This window comes from Primulina tabacum, chromosome 5 (assembly GCF_025594145.1).
Source record: "Primulina tabacum isolate GXHZ01 chromosome 5, ASM2559414v2, whole genome shotgun sequence".
Taxonomy (NCBI): Eukaryota; Viridiplantae; Streptophyta; class Magnoliopsida; order Lamiales; family Gesneriaceae; genus Primulina; species Primulina tabacum.
The window spans coordinates 11,996,196-12,023,625 of record NC_134554.1 but is presented as its reverse complement, the minus strand read 5'-3'; the positions used below and the strand labels follow the sequence as shown (position 1 = coordinate 12,023,625).

The 27,430-nt window shown below is 35.5% G+C and overlaps 6 protein-coding genes, 1 non-coding gene and 2 pseudogenes across 7 annotated transcripts; 5 read left to right on the top strand and 4 right to left on the bottom strand.

The window, feature by feature from the left end:
* The first annotated feature begins 1,097 nt into the window (after positions 1 to 1,097).
* Positions 1,098 to 3,811, top strand: LOC142546617 (GDP-L-galactose phosphorylase 1-like; annotated as a pseudogene).
* An 822-nt stretch (positions 3,812 to 4,633) lies between these two features.
* On the bottom strand, positions 4,634 to 5,262 carry LOC142544781 (putative calcium-binding protein CML18). The gene has a single exon (XM_075651818.1). It carries the CDS (start codon positions 5,213 to 5,215, stop codon positions 4,772 to 4,774), a length of 444 nt encoding a protein of 147 aa, XP_075507933.1. The 5' UTR covers positions 5,216 to 5,262; the 3' UTR covers positions 4,634 to 4,771.
* A 1,080-nt stretch (positions 5,263 to 6,342) lies between these two features.
* Positions 6,343 to 6,791, top strand: LOC142544780 (polcalcin Ole e 3-like). Its single transcript, XM_075651817.1, has one exon. It carries the CDS (start codon positions 6,403 to 6,405, stop codon positions 6,655 to 6,657), a length of 255 nt encoding a protein of 84 aa, XP_075507932.1. The 5' UTR covers positions 6,343 to 6,402; the 3' UTR covers positions 6,658 to 6,791.
* A 4-nt stretch (positions 6,792 to 6,795) lies between these two features.
* LOC142544127 (U-box domain-containing protein 17-like) lies at positions 6,796 to 10,979 on the top strand. Its single transcript, XM_075651201.1, has 3 exons — positions 6,796 to 6,801; positions 8,582 to 8,871; positions 9,882 to 10,979. Exons 1-3 carry the CDS (start codon positions 6,796 to 6,798, stop codon positions 10,720 to 10,722), a joined length of 1,137 nt encoding a protein of 378 aa, XP_075507316.1. The 3' UTR covers positions 10,723 to 10,979.
* TRNAS-AGA (transfer RNA serine (anticodon AGA)) lies at positions 7,372 to 7,455 on the top strand. Its single transcript has one exon. It is a non-coding gene; the product is annotated as a tRNA-Ser (tRNA).
* Positions 10,980 to 14,082: 3,103 nt separating the features above from the next.
* On the bottom strand, positions 14,083 to 16,540 carry LOC142546616 (uncharacterized). The gene is given in 5 exon segments (XM_075654432.1): positions 14,083 to 14,751; positions 14,754 to 14,774; positions 15,393 to 15,435; positions 15,704 to 16,056; positions 16,255 to 16,540. Coding segments are annotated over 5 exon segments (981 nt in total). The 5' UTR covers positions 16,379 to 16,540; the 3' UTR covers positions 14,083 to 14,311.
* A 431-nt stretch (positions 16,541 to 16,971) lies between these two features.
* On the top strand, positions 16,972 to 18,880 carry LOC142546615 (protein PIN-LIKES 2-like). Its single transcript, XM_075654431.1, is given in 2 exon segments — positions 16,972 to 18,145; positions 18,147 to 18,880. Coding segments are annotated over 2 exon segments (1,362 nt in total). The 5' UTR covers positions 16,972 to 17,392; the 3' UTR covers positions 18,756 to 18,880.
* A 486-nt stretch (positions 18,881 to 19,366) lies between these two features.
* LOC142546614 (eukaryotic translation initiation factor 5-like) lies at positions 19,367 to 21,478 on the bottom strand (annotated as a pseudogene).
* Positions 21,479 to 22,822: 1,344 nt separating this feature from the next.
* On the bottom strand, positions 22,823 to 24,910 carry LOC142544126 (protein DETOXIFICATION 14-like). The gene is made up of 7 exons (XM_075651200.1): positions 24,668 to 24,910; positions 24,016 to 24,560; positions 23,833 to 23,919; positions 23,698 to 23,754; positions 23,373 to 23,611; positions 23,035 to 23,240; positions 22,823 to 22,882 (listed from the first exon to the last, which is right to left on the bottom strand). Exons 1-7 carry the CDS (start codon positions 24,896 to 24,898, stop codon positions 22,823 to 22,825), a joined length of 1,425 nt encoding a protein of 474 aa, XP_075507315.1. The 5' UTR covers positions 24,899 to 24,910.
* Between the last annotated feature and the right edge of the window lie 2,520 nt (positions 24,911 to 27,430).

The following is a 27,430-nucleotide window of genomic DNA, read 5'->3' as shown; positions in this document are numbered from 1 at the left end:
ATCAAAGCTCCTAAAGTAATTATTTTTTCTATGTTGGTTAATTTTTTTATAATCTAAAAAATTCTGGACATCAGATCATGCAAATCGAGATAATAAGTACGAATTTTCGCACGCCGTCATATCATAGGTTCAACCGCAAGACGCACACGGTATTTTTTATCACAAGATCGATTTGTATTTTCATGATCTACAAATTTCATGTTGAACAACTTTTTTCGAATTCTCAACGGATCTTTTTCAAATCTCGAAAAACTAAAATATTTGTTAGGCTTGCTTTGGCCTTCCGAACATATCACCTCAGAGCTCCATCACCGAAATGCATTCAATCATATTTTTATCTATATATTAAAAAAATTGTTATATATATGACTTATTTATTGAGTTATAATTTTATTAGTATATAATTATAATATAGATAACATAATAATATTATTTTACTACAAGTTTAAAAATATTTTTTTTAAATATATTATATATGATGAGTATACGATCTATTGTGATATATTTGGGTTGAATAATAATTATAGTTTAATACAAAAGCATAATACTCATTTATAATAATATAATTTTTAAATAAATATACTATTTAAAAAGGACCGAAAAAATGTATCTAATTGAATTTAGTTTGAGTAATTCTACTTATTAAAACAATTTGGTTTTAGAATAAAATTGACTTTATAATTGAATCATGTAGTAATTGAATAACTTACTGTACTAATTTATTTATCTATATTCAATAGTTTGTATACCAAATTATTTTTTTACTCTTTATTTTTTTTAAAAAAAATCATTCTCCAATTTTTTATTTTTCTGACAGACTGCGCACATTAGACATCGCATATGTCAAGAATAATAATAGGTTAAAGTAACAACGGCAGCACGATGGTTTAAAGTGGGCCGGCGGACAATCCGCTCAACTAAGCCCATAATCACAAAATGTGGATTTCTGATAAATAAGATTCTTTACTGAACAGAACTAGCCCAAGATTTTGATGGATCATATCTAATCAAAATCTTGAATCCAAGTCCAATAACGAATCTTCAATTTTATTTGATTTTTTTAAATTATTATATTTAATTTTTTTAGTGTCACGCTAAATAGTCGCCTTCAAAAGAGTGGTGACGAGAGAAACCAGCGGAGTACCGATCGGCCCCCATATCTGATATCCTCCATTCAATATACAAACCCATAATTAGGACAAACCCTCAAATCTTCCTGTGTTTCATCCCCATTTTGTAATAATTTGATAGAATTTTCGGTGGGGAAATTTTCAATCACGGCTCTATTTGGTTTCATCGGTTGCCACTTTGAAGCTTCAACGGTTGAACGATATCAGGACGCGGTGGCTTTCAATTGTGCATTGGACGACAAGCACAGGAACCCATCTTCTCACGGAGGCCGGGGTGCTCTGCCCTCGGAAGGCGGCTGCCCCTCTGATCTTCTCTTCGTCGCCGGCGGAAGGCTGCGTTACTTTCGTCGACACCCCGTTTAAACTAATTATAAAGCAGTGAATGTTCGTTTACTATTGTTGATTTTAATTTTCTTTCGGGATAGAGATAGAGATGTTGACTATAAAGAGGGTGCCAACTGTGGTTTCAAACTATCAAGAGAATGCTCCATTGGAAGACCACAAAAGCGTGACGCTGGGCTGCGGCCACAATTGCCTCGGAAGCTGCTGCTTGCCGGGTATTTTCTTGGATTAAATATCACTGTATTTATGACATTATTTGATGATAATTTCTAGATTTTTGTTGAGCTAAATTAATTGTATTGGGAGTTCGGCGAAAGAAAATCACGAGCGTATATTACTCAAGTTGTATGATGATTTGCTGATGTGCTTCGTTGAAAAGTTGCTGGGGTCATCGGTAAAAAAATAAAGTCAAATGTTTTATTAGGACAGTATCTAGCCTCTATTTATTTCTTGCTTATGAGGAAGTAGCAAACAGTGAGGAAACCTCTTGATAAGTCTGAGTTATACTTAGATTATTTATTTACTTTTTTTTTCCTTTTCCAGTTTCTAAGTTACTCGTATACAAGTTCAAGAATCCTGATCATTCCATAGTTGTGGAAGATAAATGTGAATTTTGTGATGGAGGAATTTCTCAGATATCCTTTTTAAACAATTTTTTGTTAGGACAGTGGGAGGATCGCATGAGTAGAGGACTTTTTTAGGTACGATGTAACATCCTGTGAGACAAAGGTCATTCCAGGAAGTATGGTTTTATTGCACAGCTGAACGAGGGGTGCCATCTCAAGAAACGTCCAACAGAATTTCGTATTGACAAGGTCATCCAACCCTTCGATGATAGCAAATTTAACTTCACTAAAGTGGGGCAAGAGGAAGTGCTCTTTAGGTTTGAGCCAGGCACCGGAAACAAATCTTACTACTGTGCCAGTGCCTCCGCATCCACCCGGGAAAGTTCACCCACAGTGGTTACGATAAATGTGAGTTGTTTTACCACATGACTGAAATTGGTAAACATCGATGCCACATGTTTTGATTTAAATAATTTGTGCACTTGTTTTTCAGGTGAGCCGGATAGAGTATGGGCGTGTGCTTCTGATACCTAAATAATTTGTGCACTTGTTTTTCAGGTGAGCCTGATAGAGTACGGGCATGTGCTTCTGATACCCCATGTTCTTGATTACATGCAACAGAAGATTGACCCAAACAGCCTCCTGCTTGCTCTTTGCTTAGCTAGAGAAGCATCAGACCCCTTTTTTAGAGTGGGTTATAACAGTTTGGGTGCATTTGCCACGATCAATCACCTTCACTTTCAGGTGATTGAGCAGCATCGTGTTTTTCGTTGGGGATTACGTGTAATATAGCTCTTACGTTTTAGCCAGTTAATGATCATTTCAACATCTATTGTTTGTAGGCATATTGCTTATCAGTACCTTTCCCATTAGAAAGAGCACCGGCTTGCACGATAATGAACGGCATGGGATTGAATGAAGTTGGAGTGATTATTTCCGAGCTACTGGATTATCCTGTGCGAGGTTTTATTTTTGAAGCTGGATGTAAATTGCGTATGTTATCTGACGCCGTTGCGAGTTGTTGCTTTTACCTGCAGAATAACGACATTCCTTTCAATATACTGATTTCCAATTTTGGCCACAGGGTATTTTTGCTACCTTTAGGGTGATTTTTCTCACGAAATCGTTTGCAATTTTCTTGTTGATCAGAAAGATACATATCAAACGTATATATGATAAAGATACCATTCTTAAAGAAGTTCAGGCTAACTTTTGACTTTCTTAATGACCATTATTATGTGCTAGGTGTAAAAATTGAATATTCTTCTCTTCTAGGAATATCCAGTGTTACGCCCAGAAGCAAGCACGTGGAGAAGTAAACCACAAACTTTTAGATACTCAAGTTAACCCAGCCGTTTGGGAAATGAGTGGGCATATTGTGCTGTAGCGGAGAAAGGATTTTGTTGAAGCATCTGAAGAATACGCTTGCAAACTACTCTCTGAGGTTTCTCTACCAGACTGACCAATTTCTTGAGGCGAAGGAGCATATTATTGAGGTAACCAACCAGCCGGCTGTCCCAAGAAGAACATGCCTCCATACAACAGGAGAGTGACTTCGACTCTACTTCGCCAAAAGTTATTTCGTATCTTCCTCAAGATTGCCTTGTCCTGCTCTGAATCTCTTATATTCTCTGCTTGGCTTGCTAAATCGTAGTTGTTATTCTCGTTCTTTTGTTCTTCTGCTCCCGTGTTTGATCTGTGGCTTGAGTGGCTTGTTAAAGATTTTATGAACTGGGAAACGAATGCTTTTCTTATAAATATTTTCTTTTGTCTGATGCTGATTGCATTGCCGGTTGACAGACATAGGCAATTAATGAAATGGTTCTGACAAAGAGACTAGTAGAAATTAAATTCGTTATTTTTTTGTTTGAAAAAAATGAATGCCCAGCCAATTTAGCTGGCTCTGCTTTAAGTTGTTTGCCTTTATTCTTGCATGTGTTTGATGGCATGCATATACCAGCCTGCTACTTGGAAGACAGATTCTTTAATTATGTGTTCTCTTGTATGCGTTTAAAATCGTTTATATTTGTTTAGAGCCCCAGTTTCGGATATTGGTGCTACTCTTTGGGTTATTTGATCAAATTGCTACGAGGAGAGACAAGTCGATCATTTTTTAAAATGAGCTGTGATAGTCGAGATTACCTGAATTTTATCGTTAGGAGGAAGCCAAATTGGATGGATCCATAATATAGAAAAGTTTCTCAACTCATCAAATTCCTTTTTACAGTATTAAACATTAATCCTTAACCAAGATACGTGGTCAAAAGATATATGAATCTTTGACAAAACCCCATCTTTTATCTCTTAATTATTATTACTTTAATGGTCTTGGCAAGTGGCTGAATGCCACCCAAGATTCCACCAAGATTCCCAAATCCAACTTTTGTAGATATTTTTATCATCTTCACGGTCCATCTAATAATCAATTTTGTTAGATGTTGCAAACGATCTTATAATATGTGGATAAAAACATATTTTTTTTGTATCAAGACTGATGATCTATCGTCCACGAAATATATTTACTCTGGATGATTATATCTTGAATATTTGTTGTAATTATATGTGTTGAAATTACGTATGTACGTACGAGGGTAGTGAATAAGTTGGATATATATGGTTTATTGAGTGAAAAAGCAGTAAACCCTAACGAAAGTCTGAGACTTGCAGTATCTGTTGGTTACAATAATTTACATGTATGCATGAAAGTTAAACAAGAAAATGAACTGTCAGTAATCACGAAGATCTTCCCATCATCCTTTTGAACTCGTCCAAGTTAACGCACCCATCACCGTCGACATCCACAGAGCCAATCATCCTCCGGCAGTCCTTGAGCGAGCACTTGTCCCCTAGTCGGCCGAGCACGTCGTGCAGCTCACTCGCCGAGATCTTCCCATTCTTATCCTTGTCGTACAATTCAAACGCCTCTTCCAGTTCCTTGTTTCTGTCCCCTCCGCGGCAATGGAACGCTTTAAACTCGTTGAAGTCGATGAATCCATCGCCGTCGGAGTCTAGCTCGGACATCGCGCGTGCCGCCTCGTCCGCGGCGGTGGTGGTGGAGCCGAGGCTGGTGAGTATGGCAGTGAGTTCCTGTAGGGAGATTTTCCCGTCGCCGTTGGCGTCGTATTTGTCGAAAATTTGCTGTAGTTGTTGATGTGTAAGTGGTTTTGCTTTCTCCATTGCTTTCTTATTTTCCTTGAGCGGTGGTTTCCTATTGTGCTTTTGGGTATTTATAGAGCAGAGGGTGGCTTGAATACGCGTGGAGAATGAAGCGAATGTGATTTTTAATTTGGGTTTTTCGGTTAAATGGAAAATAAGACTAACACAGCTGTCCCATTATAATATTATTTAATTCCATATAAATTACAGTTTTGTATTTAAAGTGAAATCATAATTAGATGTACGTGTCTAGCTATATCTAACACTTAAGAACCAATTAATCCCCCGGCCATTATAATAATGTTATTTTGTATATAGGTCCAAGTGTTTATTTTTCACTTGACATATACAAAACAAGTTTTAGTATACTCCTTGATTCCCCATTAAGAAGTAGAGCGAGTTGGCACAAAGAAATGATAGATATAATAAATATTTTATGAATCTAGACGGTTTTTTTTTTTTTTTTCCCTTTCAAATAGTTAATTTTAGTATTTATAAATGATAGTCAAAAGAAATCCTTTTAAATTTTTTTTTTTTGAAACTACACCATAAACTCCTAAATCACGTATCTGAGCTTCTTAATCTTGATTTTTAAGCCTTGTAAAAGAATCTTTTTCATAAAAAAATTTGAAAAATAGAAACTTCTTTGGCAGAAGAGCATTTGTAATCAAAATGAATAGTTCTTTAATGTTTTCTCAAGACATTTCTGGTGATATGAGGGATAGATATCTCTATTATATGTTTTATCTTCTGAGTCAAAAACTTGTGTGAAATGGTCTCGCGGATCGTATTTTGTGAGGTTGATCTCTTATTTGGGACATCTATTAAAAAGTATTATTTTTTATGCTAAGATTATTACTTTTTATTGTGAATATCTGTAGGGTTGACCCGTTTCACAGATAAAGATTCGTTAGACCGTCTCACAAGAGAACTAGTCATCTCATGATATCTTACATGCCGGAAGAGAATTCAAGCTTCATGAAGGAAATAGGTAGACATTCAAACATCTCAAATTCAACCAGTTTAATTATATCCACATATAGTTTTCCACTTCTTGGAAGAAATATAAGGATCACCGAGAGACCGCATTTTTACCGATTTAAAAGCATAACCATATATATCCTTCACATTATATTCCAAATCTAGCTCATTATTTCATTTCAACTTTTCAACCAACATATTTCCTGGAAACGATACGTAACTCAAAAATGGCAGATGATCCACAAGACATTGCTGATCGCGAACGAATTTTTAAGCGTTTCGACGCCAATGGTGATGGCAAAGTCTCATCCTCCGAGCTTGGAGACGTCCTGAAAACCCTTGGATCTGTAAGTAATGAGGAAATCCTGCGCATGATGTCCGAAATCGACACCGACGGAGATGGCTTCATTTCTTTTGATGAATTCACAGAATTTTCCAGGGCGAATAGGGAACTTGTCAAAGATGTAGCAAAGTTATTCTAGTCCTTGTTGTTTCACTAAAAATGATCACGGGATTAATTACCAGCGTTTGGAAATCAGTTAATGTCTCGAAATTCATGTTTAGTTATCGTCGTTGAGATATATATGATATTGTATAATATAAATTTTTTCATCCATTCGATGTTGGTAAGTTTCGCTATAGGTAAAATATATGGCGTGTATGATTCTTTACACTAACTTATATACATATTATACATAAAAAAATTATAAAACGTTGAGAAGAAAATTTGTCTGTTAAATCTATAAAAACTTTGATTTTTTACAAAGAAAATGACAAAGTTATCACGGACGGACAAAGTTAAATCGTGTCGATCCACTTGAAGCTCTGCCTTAATTTAAATCCTTGTTAAAGATACTAATTTTCGTTGACTTGAGGCAGAAATAAGTATTATTTGTTTAGGTTATTCTATACTTCGTTGTTGAATATTTGTTTTATTGATCATGAAAATATTTTACTAGCATTCAAGGTTATTTTTTCCGAAATAAAATAATCCAATTTGTATTTGACAATAATTGACTGGATTTGACTGTGTTAAGTATCGGATATGGGTTATAAACTATGCAAAATAAAGTTTTCAGCTACATGATTTAACTTTTTTAATATGTGCTTTTAATTTTTATAATAATTCGCCTAGTTTGATATGAATAAAATAGATTATAAATATAAATAGTTTTTTAGTTACTCTGGAAAGCACCGTGGGCGTGCCGGAGTGGTTATCGGGCATGACTAGAAATCATGTGGGCTCTGCCCGCGCAGGTTCTCGAATCCTGCCGCTCACGTTTTTTTCCTATTTTTAAAATCATAATAATAACTAACAATTAAATATTACTTTATTTAATTATTAATTATTTATTCGTTATCAATTATTCCTAACTATGTTGTTAAATTCGAATATATTGTAAATATCAAATTATTTTTTCAGCTATCCGAATGCTTTTTTAAAAAATAAAAATAAAAATCTCAACAAGTCCTCAAAATTGGTTAAGAATTTTAGGTTAACACATGAAATAACACGAAAACTATAATGAGATAGTCTCACAGATCAATTTTGTGATATATATTTTCAATCTAATTCGTGAAAAATATTATGGTTATACTAAAAATTTGCATAAACATGCAGCTAAAAAATTCACCTAAGCGGAATAATATACATTTTTTTAAAACCAGATTCAATATTTTATATATATGTAAACTCTTACGAAAAATTTATGACATATGGATGAAATTTTTTTTTTTGGAAGGAAATATGGATGAATTACTAATTATGGAGATGCAGATATTGAGATGAATGTTAGAATTATAGGATAACTTCAAGAAGAAGAATTTTTATCAAATGAATAGGAGGAATATTATTAAAACTTATTAAAACTATTCACTTGTTTTATAGTGTACTTGAAATTCACATCAAATACTATTAAAACTATTTAATTTGATATAAAATGAATTAAAATTTTACTTGAATTTTTTGATTCAAATAAAAAAAATAAATTGAATTCATCATTCTAACCATAATCTGAAAGTTGTTGATCTTTCACCATATTGTTTTAGTGGGAATCTGGATTATTTTTTAATTAACAAATTTTATATAAACATATAATATATAGATTTAAAGTCTATAATATTATTTCTCTGAATAACGAAAATATAATTAAAATTTATGTATTTGAAATCCTTACATCAAACGCAAGCTCAAGGAATTAGACATTAAAGTAACCGAACTTAACTACCAACCCACACTGGCCCAGACCACAAAAGAAGCCGTTGAAAAAGCCTCCACCCTAATCTAACCAACCCCACCACCCCTGCAACCGTTGCTTAACGCCTCCGCGCCATTTCTCAACGCCTACGCTTCTCTCGTCTCCAAATCTTCTTCGAACTCTTTCTCTCTCCAAAACCCACAGCTAGAAAGAAAGCAAACATGAGATCAAGGCTGATTCTGAAACTGCGAATTCGCCGTTGTCTTCTTTATCGTCATCCCCCGTCAATCAGGCGCTTCTCCTAGTTCAATCCGACGACCCGGAGTTGCGGCTGCTGGCGGCGAAGGAGATTCGAAGGTTGACGAAGACATCGCAGCGGTGCCGCCGTGTTTTATCTGGTGCAGTGGAGCCGCTTGTCGACATGCTCAGCTGTGACTCAGCTGAATTTAAAGAGGCAGCCCTCGCCGCATTGCTTAACCTCGCCGTCAAAGATGAAATGTAAGAGCAAATACATGCTGCTTATTGTAATTGATCTTGAAGTGTGCTGCCTTTGGCTGCTCTGGTTTTGAAATTGAAGTCGATATCAAGATTGTTTTTTGGAATGTAGTTGATATCAAGATTTTGAATTCGATTAATTGTTCCATATTCCTAGCTTTCTTATGTTCGGAATTAGGTATCTGTTCAACGGACCCCTATCTTTTCTTTGATAATCTTTAATTTCGCTCTTCTTTGGTACTCTGTCAGTAGATTGTCATCTTGTTCCTGGAGTTTGATCATGTTGATTGGTTAATGGTTTATTTTAAAAGATTTTTTATTGTTCTCTGTGACTGGTGCTGGCAAATATTTAATACTTATCGAAGATTAAGCAATATGAACACTTCTCAGAAGGGCTCAATTGCTACCTTTAAGTTCACACTTTATTCGGTACCCTGTTCCCGGATAAGATATTTTATTGTTCTCTTTGATCAGTGCTGGCAAAAAATTAATAACGATGAGAGTTTTTTTTTTTAAAAAAAAAAATTCGATTGAAGGCTAAACAATATTATAATAGGATATTCCTCGAAGGGCTCTTTCTTTAAGAATAGTTCTGGTCCAAATGTACCAGTACAAATGATCAACAAGCCGTTTCGTGTCATGTTGGAAACAGACCACACAGAACATGCTGTGGTTTTTCTTCTAGATTTACGAGGACTTTTTCACAAGGACAACATTTTAAATTTAGTTTTTCTCTTTTTGTTTTTATGCCCTTCTACCAATAACCAAAATTTCATTTTCAGTGTGTATCAAATTTAAAAAAAAAAAAAGTTCACTTTGGGTTAAAGTGCGAGTTGTTAACTTACAAAATGTATGCAACCAAAGTCGAAATTTTTTCCACCCAGACAGTCACAACCAGTGTCCTGTTATATTCTTCTGTTTCCATGCCATGTTCATTGAAGAAGATTCATGAATCATAGTTGTCGTGTTAACCAAAAGTTTGTTTCGAAGAAATAACTGCTCCTATTTTATAGAACAGAAATTGTCGATGCTGATCTTTTCAAGTCTAACCTACCGCGTGCCGGGGCCTTAAAACCAATTATCTGCTTCCTTCACTCGGAGAATCTGACTTTGCAGGAACATGCAGCTGCTGCTATGATTACTCTTTCTGCCTCATCTGTAAACAAGCCAATAATCAGCTCTTCCGGTGCCATCCCTCACCTTGTGGAAACCATAAGAGAAGGCGGTCCACAAGTTAGATCCGATGCTATAATGGTGCTTTACAATCTATCAACTCATCAACAAAATCTAAGTTTGATTCTTGAAGAACAACCGATTCCTTCCTTAGTTGAAGTGCTCAAAACTTGCAAGGAATCTTCCAAAACAGCGGAGAAGTGCACCGCTCTGATCGAATCCTTGGTGAGTTTTGATGAGGGAAGAAGGGCATTAACATGCGAAGAAGGTGGAATACTTGCAGTAGTTGAAGTGCTCGAGAGCGGGTTACCTCAAAGCCGCGAGCATGCAGTTGGTGCGCTTCTGACAATGTGCGAAAGCGATAGGTCAAAGTACAGAGAGCCGATTCTGAAGGAGGGTGCGATACCAGGACTTCTTGAGCTCACTGTTCAAGGGACGCCTAAATCTCAATCAAAAGCCCAGATTCTTTTGCGACTGCTGAGAGAGAACCCTTATCCAAGATCTAATCTTGAACCGGATACACTAGAGAACATAGTGTGCAACATCATATCTCAGATTAGTGAGGAGGATCAATCAGAAAAGGCGAAACAGATGCTTGCTGAGATGGTGCAAGTTAGTATGGAGCAGAGCTTAAGACATTTACAACGAAGAGCCTCGATGGTTTGCACTCCCCTTGATTGAAATTCCATCAGATGTGAGTGAGCATGGATTATTGCCCTTTCTCTCAAAAGGGAAAGCAAATAATTTGCTTTGTAGTAATAGCACAGATGCTAGTCCGGGCATTCATTATCGATGCCGGGTGACTGGTAAATGTTGTCATGTTTATTTACTTTTGCTTGTTGGGAAAAATATAAAAGAGGAAGTAATACTAATTGGGCGAACTTTTCAACCGTGACCATGTCGAGAAATAACACGATGCAGTATGCCCCCCTTGTGAGTTTCACCCCTATATATATATTTCTCAAGTACCCATATTAATCGCGATTTTTCCGGAGTACTTTTCTTCACGATGAAATTTTAACTCTTAGATCATTAGCATATATTATGGACTTTCATTAAAATACTCACTTCATAAAATTAAATAAAAGTATCCATTATTAAGAAAATGCAGAAGATATTATTGTATCCTGGAACTTATCAATTTATTTTCACCGAAGACAATAACTAAAAATATAAAATATGAATATAGTAAACTGATATATCTAAATATTTCGTTTCAATTCATTAATAATATGATATATATTTAAAATTTCGAATTTCATTATATTGTATATAAATGTGAGACAACTTTATCATTCTTTATAATTTTCGATAATTATTGTATGTCGTATCCGTAGTGTTACGTATTTGTATTCGTGCAAATTAGGTGGCCCCTTGTTTTTCGGTTGGAATCGTAATGAGATTACCGAGAAAAACGTCAAGAGAAGTTTATATACTATTGTTCGAATGTGATTTTCAATATATATTATATATATATATATATATATATTGGTGATATTTATATTTCATTTAATGGATTTAAACACATTAATATTTTAAAAAGTAGGATATATTTATATTAAAAGGAAATAGTACTATAATTCTCCCTTTCGTACCTTCCAAGATCGCCTTCAACAGTTAGGCGTATAGACCACTTAACAACTTCCATAGATAATAACACTTCCAATTTGGCTTTTATAGTTGACTTTAAGTCAATCGATCGACTGCACTTTTGATAACTGGTAAAACACGATAATCTAGTCTAGTCAAAAAATCAATTTTTTTTTAAAAAAAATGAAACATTAGGGCATGTATTCCAAATACATTTATAAATTAATCATAAATCTATATGAGAACAAACGCCAAATCATGATAAATTAGGAGCAGACAAAAAAAATAAAAAATAAAAAGGAAAGCGAAAGACGAGATAATCCGAAAAAGGTGATGTAATATGAAGACTAAATATATATTTTTAATTTTATTATATTTTTTTTTCCCATATCATTCTTGGTACATACCAGCTATATATGATAGTAGCATTCTTGAATTCTTGTGAACTATTTAAACACGTAGAAGACTAATGCACGTTGAAAATAGCAAATACAGATTCTCAAAATAAAAAATAAACTAAAAATCATTTTGGGTCGACCAAACTTTGTCTTAGAATTCAACCCAACGAAAATAATTATTTATACGGAATAAATTAACTTCGCTAGTAGTTAAAGTTAAGTATATTTTCTTAATATTAATTTCTCGTGATCAATAAGATATTAGTTAAAAAGATAGACTAATCAGAGAGATTTACTTCTTTTTCATGTTATGAATGATAACACGATACACATATGATCGATCACTTTTTCTTCACTAAAAAATTTAAAGAATATTTACTCATCTTTTCTTAATATTTTTAAAAAGTAATTGGAATATATTAAACATGGATAACTGAAATGATATGTCAGAATAGGAATTTTAAAAGTTTTAAAAAAATAATAAATAAAATTATCGAAATGATAATGCATGATATTTCACTAATTGAATGGTCCACTATAAACCCATTCAATGTTATTTTAATAGTTGGCTGCCTTTACTTTACTAAGTGCTCCAACTATATATATTTAACTTCACAATTTCTCAACACAACCTTAATCACTTTGCTTCATCCTCCACCACCACGGCCGACGCCTCTTCTTCTGTGATCTGCCCATCTCTAATCATGGCAAGACCTTTGCCACTTGTACTAACACAGAAAATCCATTTATTATTACCAGGATCAGTCACCTTCTTGATGTTTTTAGCAGCAGTTCTTTCTGTGTTTTCCGTTGTAACTTTTCTGTGTGGCTCTCACGGAAAAGAGAAGAAAACTGTGAGACTGGGAGGTGAAAAGAAGCATGTGATTCGAAAGCTACACAGCGGATTAAGCAGCAAAGCTCTGCTGATGGCGAAAATGGTTTCTTGGAGAAAAGTGCAGGACGATCAAGGTGAGGAAGAAGAAGAAGACCCCAGCTATGGCCATGATCAGGATTTTGAGGGAGACGACGGAGATGACGTCGTTTGGAAGAAGACCATCATCAAAGGAGAAAAGTGTCGGCCTCTGGATTTCTCGGGAAAGATTTTGTATGATTCTAATGGAAATCTTCTTCCAAATTAATTTGTTTTATCATTATCATTATTATTGATAATTTTTATTTTGCTATGAATATTGCATGTGTTTAATTTGAAAAAAAAAGGGTTTTGACAAGCCTCGAATATTTATTCTATTGGCATAAAAATATATGCCCATAAAATTAGATTATGAGGCTTAATTACAATCTACGGCCATCCATCGCTTCTCTAACCCAATTAATGTACCACAGGCCAATACTACGATATTTTACTTCATCCACGATTGCGTCCAAATTTGTAGGTGCAAGCAAAGAGTATATAAGTCTTATTTAACTTTTAAAACACAATTTCCATATAATCTCTCTATTAATTCGCAGTTGTTTAGTGCATTACCAACTATTAGATATTGAATGAAAATATATTATCAACTGTTGATATAAACACACTGGAAAGATCTGTGTCAATACAACGAGAACATTTATCGAATATGACGCTTCACATATTTGCCAAATAATACTCACGTATCTCATTTAAGTGGACATCGTACCAATATCAATCATTTTTTTCATCATTTATAAAAACAGATAAAAGATATTTATGCATAAAAATACTTGGTCCTTTGGCACACGATCGATAATAGTTCTTAATCTCGGTTAGGAAAAAAAATTAAAAGGGACCTATTGTAAAGCGAGGTATTTGCATATCCAGCCTTCAATTGTAACATTACTTAACTCGCGAAGTTTATCTAAAGTTTCTGTTAAAGACAGTGTTACTTGAATACAAAGTAATCGACGATCTAAAATTAGAATAAGTTTAAACAAAATATCTTTCCGATTATTTAATAATGAATTGAATTATAATAATTTAAAATGCAATGACATGTTGGACATAAATAATTATTTGCACACTAATCGCTTTGGTGATTATGTTGCGGTAGAGAGTAGTACAAAAGAATGCATGTAAAAGCTTCAATAGTATATGCAATACAAGTTATTTTATAAATTCATTTGGAATGGAGTGTAGTTTACATGCATCTTTGTGTAGGAGTGACAGAAAGCAAAGGGCTCCATAAAATCAAGTCAATAAACATTACTCCATCAGAATCGGAAACAGCTTAAAAAAACCAAAAATATAGCAAGATTGCTCTCAATATTTTAGTCTTTGCCTCGTTCCCGACCAACTTAAGCTTTCAAATGGAAGTTACAGAATCACCGTCGCTACTTTCACTGTCGCTACTACTGCTTCCACTTCCGCTCCCGCTCCCACTCCCACTACCACTCCCACTGCCACTGCTCTCACTTCCGCTACTGCCACTTGAGCTAGAAGTCTGGCTTTTTCTTTCTTCTGCATTGACCTGTGCTCTCAGTGCTTCAGCAGCATTCGGACCCTTATCCGCTTCATCGTCACTGACATCAACATCGGCAATCTCATCATCTGTATCAATCGGTATATTGATATCAATGCCAGTGTTATACTCTTTTACACCAATAGCGCCACGATCAGCTGCTGCATTATCATCATAGTCCTCATCAGCATTCATTATATCCAACTGCTCCTCCAGGTCATCCTCATTCTCATGGTCCGGTGATGGATTTGGAGGCTTTGCTTGGGATGCAGGATAATCAACAGGCTTTCTTGTCTTGGTTTTGTATCTGGTTCAACAACAGCAAAAAACATCACCACCGGATGACGAATATCCTCAACTTCACCAATTTACGAAGATCATCCCCGCACACGGCGATTGGATTTCACATTGATAAAACACGATTTGGAAAACAAAAGAGGATGTCTAACCTCATAAAAAGGAAATATAGTGCTACTTTCATGAAATTATAATCTTAAGCTTCCTCGAAAGAGTACAATTGATAGACTCATCAGGAAGGATTATCACATAATAAAGTTGCAGAAATAACATTAAAGACCAAATCATAGCCAAGCAATGAAAAAATTACGTTTGCCACACCTAAACATCTCCCGAAATAATATATACAAACACAGTCCATCTCATCCATGTAAGGAGGGAGACATAAATATTTTGCTGTTTTTCATATTTTGTGAGCGAAGTCATGTGAATTTCCTTAAAAACCAGGAAAAGCATATATATTTTTATTAATTCTAGAAGGATAATTTGATCATTCGAACATAAAGCATATTTTTATGCACCCCTCAACTATAGGATCAATCAACCATATGGCTTTTCCCGTTGGTTAGTGATAGGCGGGAATCACGACCATACTCTGTCCACAAATTCTGGAGTAACAAAAACATGCCTGAGTTCTTGAAGTCCCCAATATCAATTCGTTCCACTTCAACCTGCACAATTATATAAATAAAAAGTTTCAGTCGATTTCAACATCAACAAACATTTTCAGTCATCACAACACATCGTTCAGAATCAAAATACAAACCTTCCTTTTAAAACCACTTTTATAGATAATAAAGGAACCATCCAACTGGGATATTTAAAGTAAAGTTTTCCTAGTGAGAAGACAGTGCACTACAGCCATTTCAAATCTCAAAACTGAACCATAATATTCATATGACAAAACAATCAACAGAAGAGTTACGAGAGAGCACGCACCGGCATTGCATGAATGGCATCTTTAAACGTGGGTTGATGCTTCACCCCTTTCCCAACAGGTGGTGGACTTGCATCAGAAAGTCCAGCTGATGCAGCTAAAGTGGCTGTGGATTCACCCTGCATCCGGTTATGCCTCAAACGCTTAACGGCCCTGTGCAACCGCTCCAATCTGAAGGATTCACCATCAAAGAAAAGAACGGCATCATTTTCCTTGTAATCCTCGCTTATACCCTCAAATGTCACCTTGGGTTTCCCCGGTTGATTATTCTGAAACTCAACTGTAACCTTGTTATCCTTGCTCTTATGCAACGTGCCACGCTGGTTTTTATCAATTGAAGCTGGCTTGAATTCATCTGAGATACACAATATTTTTTTTTTTTAAAAAGAGAAAACTCAGTATTAAGCAAGGAACCTCAATACAACATCAGAACCAGTAGGGAATAATTTTCATCTTACCAACATGTCAGCAAAGAACAATGTAACTTAAAAAATGAAACTTGCGTAAAGGGAAAACATTAATAAATGGTTGAATCAAGCCAGTAAACACATACAGCGAAGAGTGCAGAACTTTGAGGAGTGATGAGGATCCTTCAAGGAGGAGCCCAGTGTCAGATTGTACCATCGATCGGCTTGCGGCGCAGTACTGGGCTCATTACTGTTGTTGATCCCTGCCATTTTTCTTGCGATTACTGCCCCAAATCCACAACAGCCTTATCGTCTAGGGTTTGAAGAGGGGATTGGATTGAAGAAGATACAAGATCATGGATGAGGATAATGTTGTCTTTTTACCTAGGACACGTTTCGTTTAACGGATAAGAGGGTGATTGTCTCACAATTTTTTTTTATCACTTTATACCTGCCCAATTTATTATTAGCAAAAGTTTGTATAAGATATTTTCATACGTTGTATTCTGTTTATGAAAAATATTATTTTTTTATGCTAAAAACATTATTTTTATTGTGAATATCGGTATGATTAACTCGTTTCACAGATAAAAATTTGTGATATCGTTTCAGAAAAGACATGATAATTATTATTTGGGCTTGTGATAAAAAGGTAAGTTGGCAGGAAAATAGATTTGGGAGAAAATACATAACATGATTTGACATTATTTGTGTAAAAAATTAATTTAGTACAAGGACAAAAACAATTTTTTTAAATTCAGAAAACATATAATTATATCATTTAAATATCAAGTTAATAATTGATATTCAAAGTTTTTTAAAAAAACATATGTCCACGTGCGGATATAGTAGTTAAAATGTAATTGAAATGATGTCTCATTGTTAGCTAAAAGGGTGGAGAAACAATTGGCTTCTCGCCAATCGCACCCCAACTCCCGGAGTACTTCCAAATTCCCTACCGAACACGAAAGCTCTGCGTCCTTTGAAGAAATCCTTGTTTTCAATTTTTTGAGTTTTTGTTTCCAGATTCAGTTATTTAAATTTATTGCTGTTTTGGATGCTATTTTGATTGTTGATGTTTCAGGAGTTTGGTTGCGGTGTTTTGTTTCGAATTTGCCTCGGGGTTTGTTTCTGCTGAATCTTCTTATTGCCCCATATGGAAGTCTCAAAATCTGTTTTCTGAATTCCCGTTGTCGATTAGGGTTTGAAATTCTGAAATTAATATTGTGGGAGATTTTGTGGGGTTTGTTTCTTTTTCTAAAAGTTTGGTTTTTGGAGTTTGGGATGGAATCCATTTTTGCTCAAAATCAGAATAGCATGCACTCCACTAGGGATGATCTTATACACTCCATTCTTCCGTTACTGAAACTCATCTGTCTAACTGTTTTTGGGTTAATTCTCGCTCACCCAACAACGCAATTGGTTCCAAAGGCCACTTTCAAGCTTCTTAGCAAGCTCGTGTTTGCATTGTTCTTGCCTTGTGTGATCTTCACTCATCTCGGGGAAGCTATAACTCTGAAGAATTTTGTCCGATGGTGGTTTATACCTGTTAATGTGATTCTTAGTACTGCTATAGGCTGTGTTCTGGGCTTCATAGTGGCAAAGATATGCCGCCCTCCTCCAGAATTTGTTAGGTTTACAGTTATTATGACGGCATTTGGAAACACGGGAAACCTCCCTCTTGCTATTGTCGGGTCCATTTGCCGTAGCTCCGATAATCTATTTGGTCCAGAATGTCACACAAATGGGATAGCTTATGTATCTTTTGCTCAATGGGTTGCTGTTCTTCTTCTCTACACTCTGGTTTACCACATGATGGAGCCGCCATTGGAATATTACGAGCTTGTTGAGGATGATCTTGAAATTCAGGAACATTTATTAACGAATGATCTTAGCCGACCACTCTTTGTAGAAGCTGAATGGCCCGGAATGGAAGATAGAGAAACTGAGCACTGTAAAACTCCATTAATAGCCAGAGTATTTGGGAATGCATCGATCATTTCTCAAATTTCTATTCCGGATCCTGATTCATCGGATGGAGTATGTTCACGTCCGTGGGAGTCCAAAATCACTCAGATGCTTAGCTGAGCCACGAATGGTTAGAAAAATAAGAACTGTTGCTGAGAAAACTCCAATCTCTCACATTCTTCAGCCCCCGACATTTGCTACATTGTTGGCTTTTCTGATTGGTATGATTCCGCCTATCAAATCTGTTGTCTATGGTGATAATGCTCCACTTGCATTCATCACGGATAGTTTAGAAATACTGGCTGGAGCGATGGTGCCTTTGGTAATGCTAATTCTTGGAGGGATGCTTGCTGAGGGTCCCAACGAATCAAAACTTGGAATTAGAACTACAGTCGGCATTATAGTTGCGAGACTCTTGGTTCTCCCCTTAGTAGGTGTAGGGGTTGTTTCTTTGGCAGATAGACTAAATTTTTTTATCCATGGGGATATGATGTATCGATTCGTGATTCTTTTGCAGTACTCGACACCGAGTGCCATCTTGTTGGGAGCAGTGGCTAACTTGAGGGGTTATGCAGTAAAAGAAGCGTCGGCCCTACTCTTTTGGCAACATGTCTTAGCTGTTTTCTCACTGGCAATGTGTGCCATAGTTTACTTTAAGATGCTGCTTCCTTATGCTTGAGCTCTGTTTTCTACTACAATAACTTGTCTGTGTATGCTATAGTATTTAATGGAATGAAGAAGGGCGTGGACTTTGCCTGCTAAGCTCGTGTTTAACGTTGCCTTTATTAATCTTTTAATTCTGAACCGTGACGGGAACGAGCTTTTTCATATGAATTTAGATCGATTTAGGATCCCATTCAAGCTTGAGACTCTACTTAATTACATCCCCAAGCCAATCTATGTAGAGCAAAACACCACCTTTGAAGTTTCTACTTACGCTTAAGATCAAATAACTAAAAGCGGAAATAATTCTAAGAAAGAACAACCAGACTTCAACCTACGAACCTACGAAGTTTTACTTTCTTGAGAACCAAAAGCAAGGCGACAAAATAACAGTTGACTAGCACAACACCGGCCAAAAAACGTAGGCTTGGTGACGGAAAAGATGAGGGTGAGAAAGACAAATTGCCGCAGAGCTGGAAAGGGAAAATTTTAGGCTGAATCTACCAAGTTATTTTTCTATATTGATCAAATCCAATTTACCTCTGAACTTTTGGGGTCAATAATATATTACACCACATACAACACAAAAGAGAATATATAACACATAAATAGAACATTAGAAAGAGATAACACAAAATGACAAACATGATTTATTCATAGTTGGCCGTCCAGTTTAGAATCAGCATAGAGTCTGTAATCTAAGTAGAACAAAAATACACAAAGCTTCTCCAAACAAGGAGCGGAAATTTGGTAATTTTCTCAAAATTCACGCAATTTATTCATTCATCGCTTTCCGGCTCGGCACTTTGGAGCCAATCAACAAAGGGTTTAGCATTCTTCCGGATAGGCGAGTTCTTGTTGCTTCCAACCGCTCCTTCCTCGTACCACTGCACGATACTTTCTTCCTCCAATACATCAGCATCATACAGAGCTTTCAAAACAAGAGCCACTTCCTTCACAGCTGACGGGTTCGGCTTCTGACAGAAGTCCTCAATAGCTCGAAGCAGAAGCAGCTGTGAACCCTCACTCTGACCAACAGCAGCAGCAAGATAATTCTTCTTCTTTGCAACCACCTTTGCAAAGCCTTTGTCAATTCCTGCAAAAAGTGCTTCATAACGAGCAATCATCACCTCCAGGGGAGAGCCCAAAAATGATCTTAAAAGGGATTGAAATTCGTTGACACTAATTCCCTTGTCAAGCCTTGCTTTCATCTCCTCCACAAGCTTCTCGTGAATCGACTCAACATCATTGACCATAAATTCATCAACTGCAGATGAAGCAGTTCCTTTGGAAACTTTTTCTTTCTCGTCAGTAGAAAGCATCACCATGCCAGCTGTAACAGAATTCAGCTGCTCACGAACTTGTTGGTGAGCAGCTTCCAATGAAGTATCAGTTTGCCACTGAATATCATCCTCACGTTCATCATTCTCTTCTCTGTCATCTGTTAGGTTTCTGGGTGATTTGTGCTCCTCATCAGAGCCTCCACCTTTCTTTTTGCTAGAGCTTATTTTTGCAAGTCCTTCCTTGGAAGACCCTTTCTTCTTAACATCTTTCTTGAGCTTATTCTGCTCCTCATCTGCAGCTCTCAGCTCTCCTTAAAATTTTATTTTCCTTGGAGCCCTTCTTTGGTTCAGGAGGGTTCTTGATTATAAATGTCGCGAGCTTGTCCCGCATGTCCACATTTGAAACGAAACCACAGGCGGCACATTTCATTTGAATCATCTGGTTTTTTGTTATCAAGATCTCGGTTTCAGGGTTCCCACAACCATAGCACTGGACATACTTCTTAATAAAAGTTTCAAGAAGACTAGCAAGCTTGCCAGTATCATGGGCTCCATTCACAATGTTAGTAGTGTAGGAAGCCGGCCTTGCACCTATATTTTGCAAAGCCATTTTTGCGCCAGCACAAATAATCAGAAATAAAGGTTCTTATGTTACAAATAAAAAGTGTCTGGATTCAGTAGATAAACATCATCCAAAGACTTTTCAGAACGAAAAGACTGATTGTTTGGGAAGAAGTAAGGTTGCTGTCTGCTGCAACCTAACAATCCAGTGTATTCCAGGGTCGAGCCAGATGCATACAGTCAACTTCTTTGAAAATGAGGGGGGGTTCTTTCTTCTTGGTGAAGGGCAATATTCTCCAAGCAGCCCGACTGTTCCGAAACAGAGAACTGCCTGTTCGGACATAAAAGAGGCTGCAACTTGAACAAAGTTTAAACTGATAATCTACAGAGAGCAAATGAACCTGAAAGCACGAAAACCACAAATTAAAAAGAAAAACGAATTCGTAGCCAAATAGAAATCTAACGTAAACTCAACAAAGCATTAGCTTCCAAAACTCTTTCGAAATAAACCACAGAACAAGACAGATATAGAAACTAACAGAATTTAAAACCCAAAAACCACAAACCAAAGGCAATAAAAACACAACATTAGCTACGAAATGAGACAAATGGACAATGATAAAAATCATTAAACGAAAACAGCAATCTAGTAAACAAAAATTCTTTCCAGCCACACAGAAAAATAAGTCAAAAGCAGCACAAACTTAAAGGAAACGAACAGTGGGTTACCGAAGGAGCTATACCCGATTGCAGAACAACCCAAAAATACACGGAGGATAACAGGAGGGTCGGTCGAGTGAGATGGCTTAAGCGCAAGGGTTTGGACTTGGATTCAGCAGATGTGCTTTTCTTGCTGGGTCGGCTAACGGCTTAAGCGCAAGGATATGCTTTCAAACCCGGGGCCCCTCTTTTAATTTTATTTCTGTTTTTCTCAAATGTTCTTAAATATATATTTTTAATTAATTATTAGTAAAATATATGAAACTTTATTTTTTTTAAATACCATTATTAATTAATAGAAATAGTAAAGAAATTACTTAATTAATATCATGAATAAAATTTTCGATATTTTGTTAATAATTTTAAAAATGTAAGTTAAAAATTAAAAAATAAAAATAAAGAGAGGGAATTTTCAAGGCCGTGATTCTTACTACAAATGTGTGAGAATTTTGTTAAATTAAATTTTTTTTATTATTTATGTTATTTAATTAAAAAAAACAATTATTCTTATCCTTTATATATTATTAGTAATGGTATATTATTATTATTCCAACAGAGCAAAGGAAAACCCAAGTTTGATTTTTCTCTTTTAAAAAAAAAAAATCGAATGTCGACTTTGAAATGTATATATTGATAAAATAGGAAGTTTTATGAGTTTTAAGTTATTTAAATACTCAAGATTGATTATTTAATAGATATTTGATTAAATTTGATTAGTTAAGTTTTGAATCTCAACCAGCAAAACACGTTTTCAGCATAGTATTAGTTAAGTTTTGACTCTCAACCACCAAAACACGTTTTCAGCATAGTTCAAGCCTTGCTACATCACCAAATACCAATTGCTTTCAAACATGTTTACTAGCAAATGAGCTTTATGACTAGGAATGGCCACTTACGAAATAGATATTTTGGAAAATCAATTATTTTAGCAAAGAAATTTTAAAGAGGAATAATAAAAATTCCCTTTCAGCGAGTAATTGTTTCGGACTAAATCTGACATTTCATATATGTTCTAATGCTATTATAAAAAATGTAAAAAATTAGCTTGTATTTATTTTCGAAAAACATGTTATATTTATATTAATATGGTACCGGATATATTGATGTTTAATTTTAAATTATTTCATACAATGGAAGGAGAGCTGTTTAAATTTTCATTTACGCAAAAGTATAGTCTAGATTAACTTGTTGAGTCAAATATTGAGCAACAAAAATTTAATGATGCGATATTCCATTAAATTGAATTTACGAAACACTGATAAATAGCGAAATTGTTTTATAAAGCTTAAAATGAATATTGATAGTTGGTGAACTTGATCGATAAAAGCACATGAAAACACAAAAGGTCTTAGAATGATTTAAAACAAAAGTCTTTGGAATGCTACAAAGATACAACTTTAAATCTTAGATCATATTTCAATTGGTCAATTATTTCTTATTATATTTGGTCAATATAAAATACACAAAAATTAATATAAAATAAAACCGAAGGTATACACATACATGCATCTACCATTATTCAATTGCTATTTTGGATGTTTTGTCCCTCTCGATGTACCCTTTCCTCGGCTTTTGTGGCCTGGACGGATAACCAATGCAAATATAATATAAATGGTCGGAAAAGTATTTGCAACCTCTGAGAACGTGATTTTATATTTTTCTCAGTAAATTTAAAAATCTAGAATCTGAAATTTATTTTAATAGAATTGATGAAGGAATGTCGAGCGAAACCTGTTTTTGCCAATCGGTGAAAGCTGTGAAAAGGGATAGAATGGTGGATTGTAGCACAGAAGCAATCACTATTCCGATCCAAAGTCCCTTCGCTTTTAAATGAACAACAAAACCCAAAACCACTACCGATGGAATTCCGACTAGATAGAATGCCCCCAAGTTCACATAAGCACCGATATGTTGCCACCCACTCCCTCTAGCAATTCCTGATGCACAAAAAATGAACTTCTTTTAGGCCAAAATTTATTCTTTCTGGATACTTTTTCATCTCTTTGAAGATCTGAATGGCTCGGTGGAAAATGTAGCCAAAAATCATACAAAAACCATACTGGACGAACCCGAGATGACTGCTTGTAAGCTATCTGTGACAATAGAGAGACAAATCAAAGGAGTCATGACAGATATGTCATGCACTACTTGTTTCTCTTTGCTAAAAGCTCGGCCCAGGATGTGTCGGCTGCAGAAGAGAGCTATTGTTACGGCTATCGTTTCTGTGGCAACAAGAAACATGACGGCCCAAACTGCAACTCGAGCCTTCTGTGGATTTCCAGCACCCAATTCGTTTGAAACCCGAGTGCTATAAAATATGACAAGACGTGTATTATCTTGGTATTTATTAGAAATTATATATAGAATATATACAAAGATAGGATCGAAGCAGACCTCGCTGCAACTCCGAATCCATATGGAACGGTGAAGTGCAACGTTGAAATTGTCAGGCTGATAAAAACAAATAAACTTCAAGATCGTCTTACTTGTTATCGGTCGAATTAACAGTTTTTTATCCATAGTGCATACCATATTGATATTACTGATGTTTCAAGTGTCGGATTCGGTAATAGACCAGACAGCAAAACAAGCACTTCCATAAACCACCATTTCAAGCTACAAAAATATAAAACCACAGTCCACAATTGATAACAAATTTCGAAACTCCGTGAAATTATATAAAGAAAAGGATATCAGAGAAGATGAGAATACCAAACCATCACTGCGGAAGGGATCGCCAAACGAAAGAACTCTCCCATAACAAAAAAAGCATCAGTTGTGAATGTCAAACGCGTGTTTTTGCATGAACGCGAAAATTTGATGTATATTGCAAGCATAAGCACATATAACCAATTTGAAACGGAGAAGGCCATAGCTGCACCAATGCTTCCTAGGTGAAACTTATATATGAAAACCCAACTCGCAGGCACGTGGGAGCATAAAACAGCAAAGGAACTTACGACCATCGGAAAAATCAAGCTCTGAGTCTGCAAATATCTCACGAGAGGCTTAGAAATCGCAGCTCCGATCAACCCAGGAATGAGCCAAATAGCGTATTTTCGTGCTTCCAAAGAGATAGTTGGATCTTGTCTCATAAACACAAGTATTTTATCCGTGAAAGTCCACAGAAGACAGATCGGTGCACAAACAAGAATCAGCGAAAAAATTGCAGCGTAAGTATATCTACCGAGCTTGTGGTATTGCTTTGCTCCATAAGCCTGCCCACAAAGAGTCTCTAGACCGCCAACCAATCCCGACTAACAGTACGTTCAAAATTTCAACAAAAAGAAGTAAAATGGCTGTGTTAATTTCTATTCGAGTAACATATTTTCAAGAAAATGCTTGTCAGCAGAAGGGTATTCACCAGAAGACTGAATCCCGTGACATTGGCTAATGAAGTGGCAATGGCAACGCTAGATAACTCAAGCTGGCCGAGTCGTCCCACCATCATCATCGACACAACTTGCAACAAATACTGCAAAATTGTGACCATCGCCATTGGTGCTGCTATATGACCAGCTTTCTTAGTTTCTCGGACGAAAACTCCCCACGTCATGCTCCATTTCTTGGCTTCCATATCTTCTTTCAAGCTCATCTTCGAAATAATAACTCCTGCTAAAATTTGGCTTCTGTTTAACTTGGTTTGGTTACAATAAGCTACATTTATACAGTACTCCATGGTATAAAACGTTGGATTAACGAATATATGTTTTGATCGAATAAAATATTAGATCGATATACGAATAATGAATTCATATGTTTTGAATGAAGAAAATCATTGGAGACTCACCACCATAGAGTAAAATGAATAAAATGAATTTTGCCTTCCAATTAAAATGTTAACTGGTAAAAAAACTAAAAGAAAAAAAAACACAGAACAGAATACGGATCGGCGTATCGAAAACCCATTATGATTTTAAAATATTATCAAAATCCCCTCTTTTTTGTTCAAATTATAATTGAAAATTTTAATATCTAGCATTTTTGTTGCAGTGTAAAAGGTTAAAGTAAACTCCAAAAGTTGCTGTCAAAAGACACAACCACGTGTGCAAATTATTGAACCCCCAATTAGTTTTGACTAAACACACCAAGAAAATGGACAAAAGAGCAGCATAATATTGGTACAAATTATAAATCTCTAGCTCTATCTGGTGATAAATTAGTTTTCTTATCCTCTTGAAATCGTGGACTTCCAATTGCCTCGTTTAGCTAAAACTCAAAAAAGCTCATTTAATCTGTATGAAATTCTTGTAGATATCTTCAATGGAATCATAGTCCAATACATTATTAATACTTGATAATTAGTATAAATTCGTCGACGCAATCGAATGAATCCGAAATCCACTGATTCAAATACCTCAACCGCAGTCAAAGAAGAAAATTATCTAAGGAGTTTGACCTGTGAGCGACCCAGTCCAGTCCAGAAAGACGCTAAATGATCAATGTTTTGGCCCAAAAATACTAGGCAATGTAACATGCCAAAGCGTCCACAAGAGAAGGCCAACATCTATATAGGACTGGACCTTTATTTTAACCCATCCAATAGGTCGATCTAGGATTGTGGATTGTGATACTAGTGGAGGGAGCTCGGATTTTTCCAAGACACTCTTGAACATTTTCGAGTACGAACGGAAACGAACCAAATCGAATTGAATATGACAAAAATTTGAAGGATCTGATTTGTTATATTCGAGTTTGAGTTCGATTTGAAGTTCGAAAATTTTAAAAAGTTTTGGTTCGAATTAACTTTCGAGTTCGGCCCCACGGATCCGAACATGTTCGCGAACTATTTGAATATTTACTCGAAAATAAGTAATCTAAAGGTTCGAAATTTATTTATTTAATATATAATTATATTATATTAAAATATTAAAGCTCGTGAGAGGCTCGCGAAATATAGAACAAAATAATTTGAGCTCGATCTCGACTCGAAAAAAGACTCGAACATATTTGAATTCGATAAGCTCGTATACTAATCAAATATTTTTTGAACCGGCTCGAAAAATTCGTTAACCAGCTCGGTTCGTTTACATCTTTATTTTCGGGGTAACAAAATGGTACACTTGGGAAATTCCCAAGATCTATTTAAGGGTTGATGTTTTTTATTAATATATGTGGGGTTATTTTTCTTTGGATTTCACATTTGTTGTTAATATATTAGAAAATATAATTAAATTTATATTTCAAAGAAATATAATCTGAGAAGTCATTATTATATTTAATGATAGTTATTTTAGATGAACTATATTAATTTAGAATTGATGGTTATTCATTTTCTAAACATTCAGTTGACTTGGTTGGAAATTTTGTCGTCTTTCTTCTAAGCAATATGTAATGACAGTGTAGTGCTCATATACTATATTGTTATTATTTGGCTTTTGTATTTTAGTCTATGAAGTGTTCGAGACAACTTCCCAAATTTATATGCCAATATCTCGTTGATTTTTTCACTTGCTAATGTGATGTAGTACGTAAATGTTTAAAGAAGTCTTGACTTGTCGCTGTTCTCTAGAAAATGTTAGGGCGACGATCTTGTTATATCCTGAATGAATTATTTTTGAAGAGTTGAAAATGTTCTTTAGTCCAGGTTTCTCGACACGTTTCGATTTAATATTATTTGATAATTTTTAGAGTTCATTTTTTGTCAGAAAGATTTAATTAAGATAGTTGTTGAAATCCGGGATGGTAGTTAAGATGTCGGATCTTCACTTGAAGAGTTCGGATCGGACCTTCGAAATCTGAAAACACAAACAAGAATGTTAGAAGGGGGCCGAGAGGTTGTTCCGGCGTAACCCCTCCGACATTCAAGTCAAAGAATAAAAAACAGAGAGAATATTGTGTGTGTAGATGAGTGAGTATATCAATGAATAAACAATGAATCTAACTTGATGTTTATTGGAGAAGAATAAAGTCCTGATTTGGCAGGTCTAGATTCTCAGAATCTCGGACAATATTAGATTGAACATTCGTATGCTTTATCTTTTTGGGCTTTATTTTTGTGGATTACCCATTAATGTTTGAGGAAAAGCTCTCACAGGCAAGAGCCCGTCTATTGCTTAGACCCTGTGGGAGCTCAGCCGAGACATCTCCAATCAACACGTTACAATAATCTGGGAGGTTGGCTTGG